Genomic DNA, 12,133 nt, shown 5'->3' on the forward strand with positions numbered 1-12,133 from the left:
CAACAACACACAGGGTGACGTATCCAGAGCCCCATACGCTTAGCTACCAGCGGCGCTAACTGGTAGATTAAACTGTCGTCATCTGTTTAGCTCACCTCTGGCCCGCCTATATCAGATACACTGATGTGATTGGTGCAGCTCGACTACAAGGGTATAGTCAATGAGCGGTATTACTCAATGCCAGAGTACCTCGCTGAGCAAATTCAAATTGTGCTCTCGCGAGATCTCTGGATTTTCAGGGTGCCTTTAAACTAAACTACAAACACTATCAAACTGATACCTAATTTGAAAAACTAAAACCTAACTTTCCATCACTAGCTATGTTTCTTACCTTCTTCTTAAGCTTTTTTATCTTTGCCATTGGATAAGAAAGAGATGAAAAGAGATGATGGATTTTTAGAAAGCGTTCATGTGAGCAAATGATGGCAGAGCACATGAGACTAAACAAGTGTGAAACTACGTAAGACGAGATGGTGGACTGGCTGAGGATGAAGTGATTAGTGAACAAATCTTCATGATCCGTATCATGTAGTGCCAGATGTCAAATACCTCTCTTTTCAGCTTCTTGACCTCATTCTCAGCCTCCTCTGCTCGCACAACCAACTAGGAGAAGAAAACAGAATCAACGCAGAAACACAGTGCATATTTAACGACACTAGATGAACAACAAACTTGTGTAACATTGCACTTGGCGATACTCTTTTTCCAGTATAATAACCTGTGTTAATCAATGGAATGGGACTAGAAACTCTGATGAATAAGATTAGTGCAACTAAGGTTTATGACTCAAAGAATTTAAATATGTCACTTGTAGTAAACCACTAAATTTCAAATGTTAGTTAAAATATAAAGCTATGCAATAAACCCACTGGCACTCTCTTTCCATGAATAACATCAAGGGACAAAAATAATGTTTTAACATTAGTTAGACATTGTATCAAGCAGCCAAGGACTGAGTACTGAATCCATAGTCATATGCCATGTGTGGGAATCATGGGCAACATGTCCATACCTCCTCATTGGTTCTCTTTTCCTTGCCCATTTCTTTCTTTAAATGGGTCAACTCCTTCTTCTGCTGCTCCAGCTGGGTCTCGAGCTGCCGAATCTCATCTCTCAGAAAGTGGCTGTCTGGCCCTGTGCCGGAGTGCTGAGCCGTGTGGACCGGAAACAAGACAAACAAACAAACACCCAAACAACCCCCACCGAGAAACCTCTTAGTCTTGCATCACCTCCATCTGTTCACAATACATGCATACACTTTCACTTACAATTTCAAAAATAAGGATTACCTTTTTCTTTGCATAACAAACTTCGGAAGAGCAACTTTAGATTACATACTAATCTTAAACAATGACAGAAAAATATCTAGTTAAAACTATAAGTAATGGTTATCAGCAAGCAAGGAATTAGTTGTAATCTTCTTAGGTGCTGTCCTTCAGTGGCCACCACAACCAATCCCTTTATAGCTAGTGTTGCACTCTTTGATTGGCTAAAAGATTTGGCTAGTAAAAAAAAAAAAAAAGAAAGAAAAAAACACAAGAGGGAGTTTTTTTTTTTTTTTTTTCCTGATAACATATCATTCACAATGCATTGATTCATCCTCTGCATCAGAAAATTGCAGACATTCTGTGGGACAAATACAGACAGATGCTGAAAAGTATTACCTTATGCTCTTGTTCCAGCCTCAACACCTTGGCTTGGAGTTCCTTTTCTACAGTGCAGAAGACATGATCAACAATGTAAAACGGTGCTCTTTGCTAACAAAACTTAAAGATATGAAACATTTTGACTACCAATCCTTGCACTAACCGGTTTTAGCATGCTTCACACCAATGTCCTCAAGAAAGTTGTAAGCAATATTAACTTCCCGATCCTTAATCTAACAGGAAGAGGGAGAGAAGACAATTACATCTAAAATATATTATTTTTATTGCAATATTTCAAGCAGCATATGCCCACAAAATTGCATCAATGCCAATAGCGTAACCTACAGTTAGTAATTGTAAACTAAATATTTTTGCTGATTGACAACACATGCTAATAGGCTTGTTGATAGAAGTGGTTGGGAAAGATCAGAATCATTGCAACAATTATAGTGAGCACCTTCAATAGAGTCTGAAACACTCTGAAGACTTGAATAATGTTCTCCGGAGATTTATCCTTCACCTCCCATTCCTCTGTCTGCATGGAAAGCATGGTTTAAAGTGAGAAACAGTAAATGCATAGTCATTTGAACTCATCATAACAATATACTGATAGAGCAAAAAAACCTGAAACAAAACAGTGATAGAGACGGAACCAAAAACAAAATTTAAAAAAGATATTCACTCCTTGGCGCGAACGAGGACCTTATGCAGGTATGTGGAATATCTAGGTCAACAGTGACCACAGTAGAGGGCAGTCATGACAATGATAAGTACATGTTGCTGACAAAGCCACTGAGCAAGAGCTGTAACACCCTGAAAAAGAATCTCAAGTGGGCAGGAGCACAGTAGTCTTGCTTTGTTAAGTAGCAATAGCTACACATACACAGCACCACTGTACTCAGCTTGTAATTTGAAACCAGAGAAGCGTTGGTGGACGGGCAATTGAGCAGAAATGTGAGATGTAACGCTAAATATTACTGGTGTGAAGTGTTGACAATTACCGAAACGAACATGTCGAAGACCTCGTCCACTTGGTCTTTTTCACATTCAAGGAGGCTCGCTGGGTTAATTCTGGTCACTTTATCCCACTTAAGAGCAGCAGGCATCTTGGCCATAGCGGGTTTGTAAATATTTAACAAAGAACTGAGAATACACCTAACTAGTTAGGTTAAGTGATAACTAGCTAGCTACACAATGTTAGTGTTCGCTTGCTCATTGTACTTAGGAAGCTATGGCTAAACATTTCCGTGCTCCCCAGAATTAGCCTTATTGGTCGCACATACGCTAGCTTACACTGAAATGCGTGTAGCTAGTTAGCTAACGTTACATTTGTGGTTACGTTTAGGCAACGTTACGATAACGTTACTCCAGAAACTAACGTTACAAGACATTCGGAGATCAAACAACTCCACCTGTGGTTATGTATTAGCTAGCTAAAGTTGAAGTTAGCTAGACGCTGTGATTTTTAAATTAAAAGTTTATACCAAATGTCTGTTATTTTACATCGCTCAGTAAGATGAGTTAAATGTGCCAGACAGAGAATATGGGCTAACATTTACGTTATGAGAGTTAAAATGGCAGTAAACCATAGACAGTGAAAGAAACAGTAAACAGCCATCCTGAGGTTTCCAAGATGTGACGCCTCGGCTGCTAGGTTACCACTGACAACACTGGCTAGCTAGCTAGCTAATTAAGCTAACGTAAACGTTAGTCCACAAGATAATACAACTAGTAAAAAGTGAAGAGAGGAGCCTTGTAAAGAACGTAACCAAAATATAGAGACACGACGAATATAGCGTTACCACAAAGTACTTAAAAGCCGCATTTTAAGAACTTGCTATTGGTCACCGAGTCTAGCTAGCTTTGTTAACATTTAACTTGCGCGGTCACCCCTGCACCGGAAGTGATATTTGTAATGAAGCGGAATGCCGCTTGCCATTGAATTGTTTAACATTACTCCGTATGTGTGACACTGTTAGCTAACCATTCCAAGTTATTGATATCACCTCTACAGTCACCGTCTGCCCCGTTACAGACACGGTAGGTAGGACATTTAAGAAATACTTCAAAAATACATCTGCATCCATCTTATTAGTCTTGAAGACTGGTGTCAACCTAGTTAGCATTAGCTAACGTTAGCTAAGTGTGCCTCATCTTTAGCTAACAGTAACGTTACGTTGCAGCAGCCAGTCAGTGCATGCTAACGTTATGTGTTTTTTTTACTTTTACATTAGCAATCGAACGATAGCAATGTGTATTATTTTAACCAACTCCTGCCTTTGGATAGCTAGCTAACGTTAGCTATTTAAAGAGGATAGTATTAGCTAGCTAGTTTTAGATTGCTGTTAAGGTCCACCCTCCTTGCAGGATACCATAACGGCGAAGAAGTAACGTAATCAGAATCAGCTTTAATGGCCAAGTAACGTAAAGTGAGAACAGTGCTTTTTCTTGCAATCATAGTAACGTTGCATTCAGAGACATAGACATACGGCTATAAACAAGGACAACAAGGTAAACATGAACATTTGACTGCTATGTAACGTTGTAGATGTAGTGTGTATATAAAAACGTATATTTATACATATACACATACGTACATACACACATGTAAACAAGCAGCTCTATGACTTCTGTAGTGACAAGGATGCAACTTAAGAAAGGTAAAAGAACTGTGAGACATGGTTGTTACTTACTGTCACGTACTTATAATGTGTGAGGTTGTTTAATAAACTTGCCCAACAAAATCATTTGGAGATTTGCATTGTTTATATGATTAAATGGTTGTTTTGGAAATTTTAATTCCAACCAGGAAATCAATCTACAATACAAGATACTTGCTTTACAGCCGTGTTGTCAGCTAATTGGAAGATATGTCAAACCTCTTTGTTTGTACAGTGATCAATGACAGCTTTGGTCAGCCATGGCTGCCATGTCATGGAAGGAGATTTTACTTTTGACTGGACTGGTGGTGGGATGTTACTGGAACAGTCTGTCGTGTGGCTTCGCGTTTGATGATGTCTCTGCGATCCTTGATAACAAGGACCTACGGCCCTCAACCTCTCTCCACAATCTATTCCGTAATGACTTCTGGGGAACACCCATGTCTGAGGTAAGTTATGTTCCATGACACACCTCTGTGGTTTATCAGTATGGGCTTAATTTTAGCATACGCTTTATTGATAAAAAGCTGAAGTGGCATGCCTAAAGCATTTACATTAAGTTAAAGGGGTGATTTATAATCAGTGTTATTTAGGTCAATGAAGTCCAGTTTAATTTTTAGTATTTTATTTGCAACCTCCTCAGATTAACTTGATTTTAAAGTAAATTCAAATAACAAAGGCTTTACTAAAACATTTGTTGTCTCTCTATTGGTCAGCTGAGGGATATATTTTGTATGTCCCCCTACAGGAGCGGAGCCATAAATCTTACCGACCCTTTACCGTACTCACCTTCCGTCTGAACTACCTCTTCAGTGAGCTGAGTGCAGCTTCCTACCATCTGCTCAATGTTGTTTTGCACGCTGTTGTATGTGTGCTTTTCCTGCGAGTGTGCCGATTGTTCCTGGATAAGACTTCCAGCTTGGTGGCAGCATTGCTGTTTGCTGTGCACCCCATCCACACTGAAGCTGTAAGTGTACATTTACTAGGTATAGGCTATGTATGGAATTTACAGTATGTTATATTTTCCGTGTCTGCAGACTTGTACTGGTCGCGCAGACACATTTTTCCATGTGGACACATACATCCGCTTTCTTGGAACCGCTTACGTGTCCGTGCGACCTACACAGGTCTGCAGCTAACTGTGAAGCGTACGTCCAAGTCTGTCTCCATTGCATCCACCTGCAAGATTGTTAGCTGTCTTTTTGCCTGGCGTACTCTGTGTAGTACGGCCAATTTAATCCACCAGTCCTTATCAATTAAGTGGCATGTGTCACGTAGCTCTCTGCTGTAAGCACCTTAGCTCTCAGTTGTGGGCGTCTACCAGCAGAGAGCCACACACTTAGCAGAAAAAGAGCTTAAAACCCAACTTACTAGTGCCAAATTTGCTCTATAATTACAGTGAATACAAGTAAAATAAAGACTTTGCTTATCCTGTGCAAATGCTTCTAAATCCCATGAGGTCCAAAGGTAATACTAGTTACTGGCAAATAGTGCTTAAGACTGTATGACCAAACAGAGGAATAACACTGTCAGATACATCACACTAAATAGAAGAGGCAATACATCAGGTCAGAACTTAGAAGTGCTCCTATTTACAGAAATGGCAAACAATATAGTTTTGATGTCCAAAATGTACACGTCTTCCTTAAACAGGGAATGGGGATTAGGAAACCACTCGTTGGTCACGTAACACTCATAACATCACCACCTCAACATTGCTCCAACATGCCCACCAGCTCGGATGGGGCATCTAAGTCAGACGCTGTTTCAGTTTTACCACTTCTGAACAAGTGGCCATATTTATGCCCTTATCTATCTGGTTGAGTTGTCCACAGGATGAGTATTTAAGATTTTCCACTCACAAAGAAGCCATGTCAAAATCAAATTGTCTTAAATATATTTAAAAAAGTCAGTCAACTTTTCAACTATATATGTAAGTATTTTATGTATATATATTTTTTTTTACTTAACGTGACTATATGTAACTTTTTAATTTTTCAGAAGCTTTGTCATTTTTCATACAATGATTTGAAATGATCAGTAACAGCAAATGAGACTAACGGTAAAAAGAGTGCCATTTTTATATAGTTTTTAGTAAGACCTTTGCCCGGGTTAGATCTTTCCCACGCAGAATGATCTGCGGCAGAATGACGGTGCTAGAGTAACACATTCTGATGGGTCACAGATTTCTGTGCAACACTGGAAAGCTTGTGTTGGCATATCCAGCCTTTTGAGCCAGGTAAAAGGAAGCAGGAGATTTCCTTATATAATCCAATTGTATTTTAATTTTATTTTACAAGTGATCGGCTGTAGTAATGGCTAATACTGGGGAAGGATCATCTCAGAAAAGAAGGAAATTAAACCAAGAACTAAAAGCTTTGGCTGGCTGCCAGGTGCTCTTGACCAAGGCATGTTTGTGTATATTTCAGGCCTGTGTGTAGTGATCACTAACAAAACAGAGTGTAAGTTGTAATTTCCCCAATGGGCTCAATAAACAGTATAAACTATTATTATTAAGTTACCACATGCAACACTTGAAATGCAACAATGCATCTGTAACTTATTCTATTATTGTAAATGAATAATTTTTGGTCAGAGCATTTTATTCATCGCAGCTGTATGCCCTCCCCATAACGCTAACTCGGTAAGACAGTGGGCAATACAGCACTGTAAAGAAAAGACCTTTACAACAGCAGGTGTGGTAAAAACTACCGCCTTTGTCCACGGTGGCGGCTAGAATCAATGCAAACTGATAGTTAGATAATGCGACTTTTAAAGGTCCCATGGCATAAAAATGTCACTTTATTTTTTTTTTATTTTTTTTTTTATTTAACCTTTATTTAACCAGGAAGTCCCTTGAGATTGAAATCTCTTTTTCGAGGGAGACCTGGCCAAGACGGCACACCAGTTACAATTTAAACAAATACAGCACAGACAAAATCTCACATAGAGGAAAGGACAGGTCACATAGGGCAGTTACATTTTTGAATTACATGACATTTTAACATGGCCTTAAACTCATTCAATGGGACTATATTATTTAAATGGATCAAGTTTTGCAAATTATTCCAAGACCAAGGAGCGGAGTAAGAGAAGGCTTTCTTCCCCAGCTCAGTAAAAACCCTTGGAACCTGGTAAGAGCGCCACCTGGTGGAACGGAGATGAAAATGGCTGGAATTTAGCTTGAGGAGATTACATAAATATGCCGGCAGTTTACCCAACATGGCCTTGTATAGAAAAATATAAAAATGAAGTTGTCTACGTAGACTTAGTGACGGCCAGCCTACCAGTTCATACAGCGTACAATGATGAGTACGTGCATAAGAGTTAGTTAAGAAGCGCAAAGCACTATGGTACACAGAGTCTAACAGGTGGAGAGTACTAGAGGCAGCATGCATGTAGACAACATCACCATAGTCCAAAACACTTAAAAAAGTAGCCTGAACAAGTGTTTTTCTGGCTGACATGTTAAAACAAGTTTTATTTCTAAAATAAAACCCCAGCCTTAGTTTCAGCTTTTTTACAAGTTTTTCGACATGAACTTTAAAAGAAAGTTTGTTGTCCAGCCAAAAACCTAAATACTTATATGATGAAACATTTTCAATTAAGTCTCGCTTAATGTGTTAATAGTATATTATCTGGGGATTGGGACGAGCCTTGAAAACGTCATAAATTTGGTTTTCTTAGTATTTAGCACTAACTTAAGGCCATGTAGAGAAACTTGAGAGGTTGAAAGGCCAACTGAAGGTCATGCATGGCTTGATTCAGTGAAGAGGCAACTGAATATATCACAGTATCATCGGCATAAAGGTGCAGTTTAGCAGTTTGCAGTCTTTTCCAATGTTATTTATGAATATAGAAAATAAATGGGGGCTAAAATCGAACCTTGAGGAACACCCATAGAAATTTCTAAAAAGTCTGATTAAGACCATCTATAGAAACACATGCGTCGCTCTGAAGATAGTTTTTGAACCAAGTATATGCTGTGTTTCCTATGCCAATGTTAATTATCTATCTAGTAATGCTTATGGTCAACTGAGTCAAATGCTTTGGACAGATCCACAAATAATACAGCGCAGGTGTTGCTTCTGGTCCAAGGCATTATGATGTCATTTAATAGTAGCAAAGTTGCTGTAACAGTGCTGTGTCCAGCCTAAAACCTGACTGGACATCAGTTAGATGTTGTGCTCTGCCAAGTAGTCTTTTAATTGACAGTTTACTTGAGCTTCCAAAATTTTTGCAAGAATAGAGAGTTTGGAAATTGGCCTATAATTGTGAAGATCTGAAGGGTCGCCACCCTTTACAAGGAAGCACATGGCTGCTTTCATATTTTAGAGAATTGAATTTGTCTGCCGATACCAATTAAAAATGTATGCTATAGGCTTAGCTATAATCAGCTGAACTTTTAATAAGAAGGTTTAGGTTGTCTGGTCCTGCTGTTTTTTTGGGTCAAATAGCTTTAAGAGCAATACACACATCCTTTTTAAAAATGGGTCTAAAAACAAAGGTTTTATGAGGTTTTTTAACATTAATATGTGTTCCCCCAGCCTGCCTATGGTTCCCCAGTGGCTAGAAATTTGGCCTGTGTCCACGTAAGCTCTTTCCTGCTGTAAGCACCTTAGCTCTCAGTTGTGGGCGTCTACCAGCAGAGAGCCACACACTTAGCAAAAAAGAGCTTAAAACCCAACTTACTATGCCAAATTTGCTCTATAATTACAGTGAATACAAGTAAAATAAAGACTTTGCTTATCCTGTGCAATGCTCTAATCCCATAGGTCCAAAGGTAATACTAGTTACTGGCAAATAGTGCTTAAGACTGTAGACCAAACAGAGGAATAACCCTGTCAGATACATCACACTAAATAGAGAGGCAATACATCAGGTCAGAACTTAGAAGTTCGCCTATTTACAGAAATGGCAAACAATAATTTTTGATGTCCAAAATGTACACGTCTTCCTTAACAGGGAAGGGATTAGGAAACCACTCGTTGGTCACGTAACACTCATACATCACCACCTCAACATTGCTCCAACATGCCCACCAGCTCGGATGGGGCATCTAAGTCAGACGCTGTTTCAGTTTTACCACTTCTGAACAAGTGGCCATATTTATGCCCTTATCTATCTGTTGAGTTGTCCACAGGATGATATTTAAGATTTTCCACTCACAAAGAAGCCATGTCAAAATCAAATTGCTTAAATATATTAAAAAAGTCAGTCAACTTTTCAACATATATGTAGTATTTTATGTAATATATTTTTTTTTACTTAACGTGACTATGTAACTTTTTAATTTTTCAGAAGCTTGTCATTTTTCATACAATTTTTGAAATGATCAGTAACAGCAAATGAGACTAACGGTAAAAAGAGTGCCATTTTTATAAGTTTTTAGTAAGACCTTTGCCCGGTTAGATCTTTCCCAGCAGAATGATCTGCGCAGAATGACGGTGCTAGAGTAACACATTCTGATGGGTCACAGATTTCTGTGCAACACTGGAAAGCTTGTGTTGGCATATCCAGCCTTTTGAGCCAGGTAAAAGGACCAGGAGATTTCCTTATTATCCAATTGTATTTTAATTTTATTTTACAAGTGATCGGCTGTAGTAATGGCTAATACTGGGGAAGGATCCTCAGAAAGAAGGAATTAAACCAAGAACTAAAAGCTTTGGCTGGCTGCCAGGTGCTCTTGACCAAGGCTGTTTGTGTATATTTCAGGCCTGTGTAGTGATCACTAACAAAACAGAGTGTAAGTTGTAATTTCCCCAATGGGCTCAATAAACAGTATAAACTATTATTATTAAGTTACCACATGCACACTTGAAATGCAAACATGCATCTGTACTTATTCTATTATTGTAAATGATAATTTTTGGTCAGAGCATTTTATTCATCGCAGCTGTAGCCCTCCCCATAACGCTAACTCGTAAGACAGTGGGCAATACAGCACTGTAAAGAAAAGACCTTTACAACAGCAGGTGTGTAAAACTACCGCCTTTGTCCACGGTGGCGGCTAGAATCAATGCAAACTGATAGTTAGATAATGCGACTTTTAAAGGTCCCATGGCATAAAGGTCATTATTTTTTTTTTATTTTTTTTTTATTTAACCTTTATTTAACCAAGTCCCTTGAGATTGAAATCTCTTTTTCGAGGGAGACCTGGCCAAGACGGCACACCAGTTACAATTTAAACAAATACAGCACAGACAAAACTCACATAGAGGAAAGGACAGGTCCATAGGGCAGTTACATTTTTGAATTACATGACATTTTAACATGGCCTTAAACTCATTCAATGGGACTATATTATTTAAATGGATCAAGTTTTGCAAATTATCCAAGACCAAGGAGCGGAGTAAGAGAAGGCTTTCTTCCCCAGCTCAGTAAAAACCGGGAACCTGTTAAGAGCCACCTGTGGAACGGAGATGAAAATGGCTGGAATTTAGCTTGAGGAGATTACATAATATGCCGGCAGTTTACCCAACATGGCTTATAAAAAATATAAAAATGATTTTGTCTACGTAGCATAGTGACGGCCAGCCTACCAGTTCATACAGCGTACATGATGAGTACGTGCATAAGAGTTAGTTAAGAAGCGCAAAGCACTATGGTACACAAGTCTAACGGTGGAGAGTACTAGAGGCAGCATGCATGTAGACAACACACCATAGTCCAAACACTTAAAAAGTAGCCTGAACAGTTTTTTCTGGCTGACATGTTAAAACAAGTTTTTTTCTAAAATAAAACCCAGCCTTAGTTTCAGCTTTTTTACAAGTTTTTTCGACATGAACTTTAAAAGAAATTTTGTTGTCCAGCCAAAAACCTAAATACTTATATGATGAACATTTTCAATTAAGTCCCGCTTAATGTGTTAATTTATATTATCTGGGGTTGGACGAGCCCTTGAAAACGTCATAAATTGGTTTTCTTAGTATTTACCACTAACTTAAGGCCATGTAGAGAAACTTGAAGCTGTTGAAAGGCCAACGAAGGTCACTGGCTTGATTCAGTGAAGAGGCAACTGAATATATCACAGTATCATCGGCAAAGGTGCAGTTAGTTTGCACGTCTTTTCAATGTTATTTATGAATATGAAAATAAAATGGGGGCTAAAATCGAACCTTGAGGAACACCATAAAATTTCTAAAAAGTCTGATTTAAGACCATCTATAGAAACACATTGCGTTCGCTCTGTAAGATAGTTTTTGAACCAAGTAATAGCTGTGTTTCCTATGCCAATGTTAATTATCTATCTAGTAATAGCTTATGTCAACTGAGTCAAATGCTTTGGACGATCCACAAATAATACAGCGCAGTGTTGCTTCTGGTCCAAGCATTTATGATGTCATTTAATAGTAGCAAAGTTGCTGAACTGCTGTGTCCAGCTCTAAAACCTGACGGGACATCAGTTAAATGTTGTGCTCTGCCAGTAGTCTTTTAATTGACGTTTACTTGAGCTTCCAAATTTTTGCAAGAATGAAGTTTGGAAATTGGCCTATTGTGAAGATCTGAAGGGTCGCCACCCTTTAACAAAGGAAGCACAGGCTGCTTTCCATATTTAGGAATTGAATTTGTCTGCAGACTACAATTAAATGTATGCTATAGCTTAGACTATAATTCATGCAACTTTTAATAAGAAAGTTTCTGTTTGCTGTTCCTGCTGATTTTTTTGGGCCATAGCTTTAAGACAATACACACATCCTTTTAAAATGGTCTAAAAACAAAGGTTTATGAGGTTTTTTAACATTAATATGTGTTCCCCCAGCCTGCCTATGGTTCCCCAGTGGCTAGAAATGGCGATAGGTGTAAACCGAGCCCTGGGTATCCATG

General features: G+C 38.6%; 2 protein-coding genes across 12 annotated transcripts in view; one reads left to right on the forward strand and one right to left on the reverse strand.

Moving 5' to 3' along the window:
- cep290 (centrosomal protein 290) overlaps window positions 1-3,256 on the reverse strand; it is a 40,888-nt gene extending 37,632 nt beyond the window's left edge. For 6 of the 10 annotated variants that reach the window (XM_032522875.1, XM_032522870.1, XM_032522867.1 and 3 more), the window contains exons 1-7: window positions 2,648-3,256; window positions 2,104-2,181; window positions 1,810-1,879; window positions 1,665-1,711; window positions 1,013-1,147; window positions 550-603; window positions 332-352 (exon numbers count right to left, since the gene is read on the reverse strand). In XM_032522875.1, coding sequence (XP_032378766.1) covers window positions 332-352; window positions 550-603; window positions 1,013-1,147; window positions 1,665-1,711; window positions 1,810-1,879; window positions 2,104-2,181; window positions 2,648-2,761 — 519 coding nt within the window. In that variant the 5' untranslated portion in view covers window positions 2,762-3,256. Of the gene's footprint in view, window positions 1-331; window positions 353-549; window positions 604-1,012; window positions 1,148-1,289; window positions 1,469-1,664; window positions 1,712-1,809; window positions 1,880-2,103; window positions 2,182-2,647 lie in introns of those variants that run through there. The other 4 variants (XM_032522869.1, XM_032522876.1, XM_032522872.1 and 1 more) reach the window with 4 other exon arrangements.
- Window positions 3,257-3,423: 167 nt separating this feature from the next.
- tmtc3 (transmembrane O-mannosyltransferase targeting cadherins 3) overlaps window positions 3,424-12,133 on the forward strand; it is a 31,862-nt gene continuing 23,152 nt past the window's right edge. Inside the window, exons 1-3 of one of the 2 annotated variants that reach the window (XM_032522906.1) lie at window positions 3,424-3,686; window positions 4,542-4,755; window positions 5,055-5,273. In XM_032522906.1, coding sequence (XP_032378797.1) covers window positions 4,567-4,755; window positions 5,055-5,273 — 408 coding nt within the window. In that variant the 5' untranslated portion in view covers window positions 3,424-3,686; window positions 4,542-4,566. Of the gene's footprint in view, window positions 3,691-4,541; window positions 4,756-5,054; window positions 5,274-12,133 lie in introns of both variants that reach the window. The other variant, XM_032522908.1, reaches the window with a different exon arrangement.

The sequence above is a fragment of the Etheostoma spectabile genome, chromosome 8, assembly GCF_008692095.1.
Source record: "Etheostoma spectabile isolate EspeVRDwgs_2016 chromosome 8, UIUC_Espe_1.0, whole genome shotgun sequence".
In the NCBI taxonomy this organism is placed as follows: domain Eukaryota; kingdom Metazoa; phylum Chordata; class Actinopteri; order Perciformes; family Percidae; genus Etheostoma; species Etheostoma spectabile.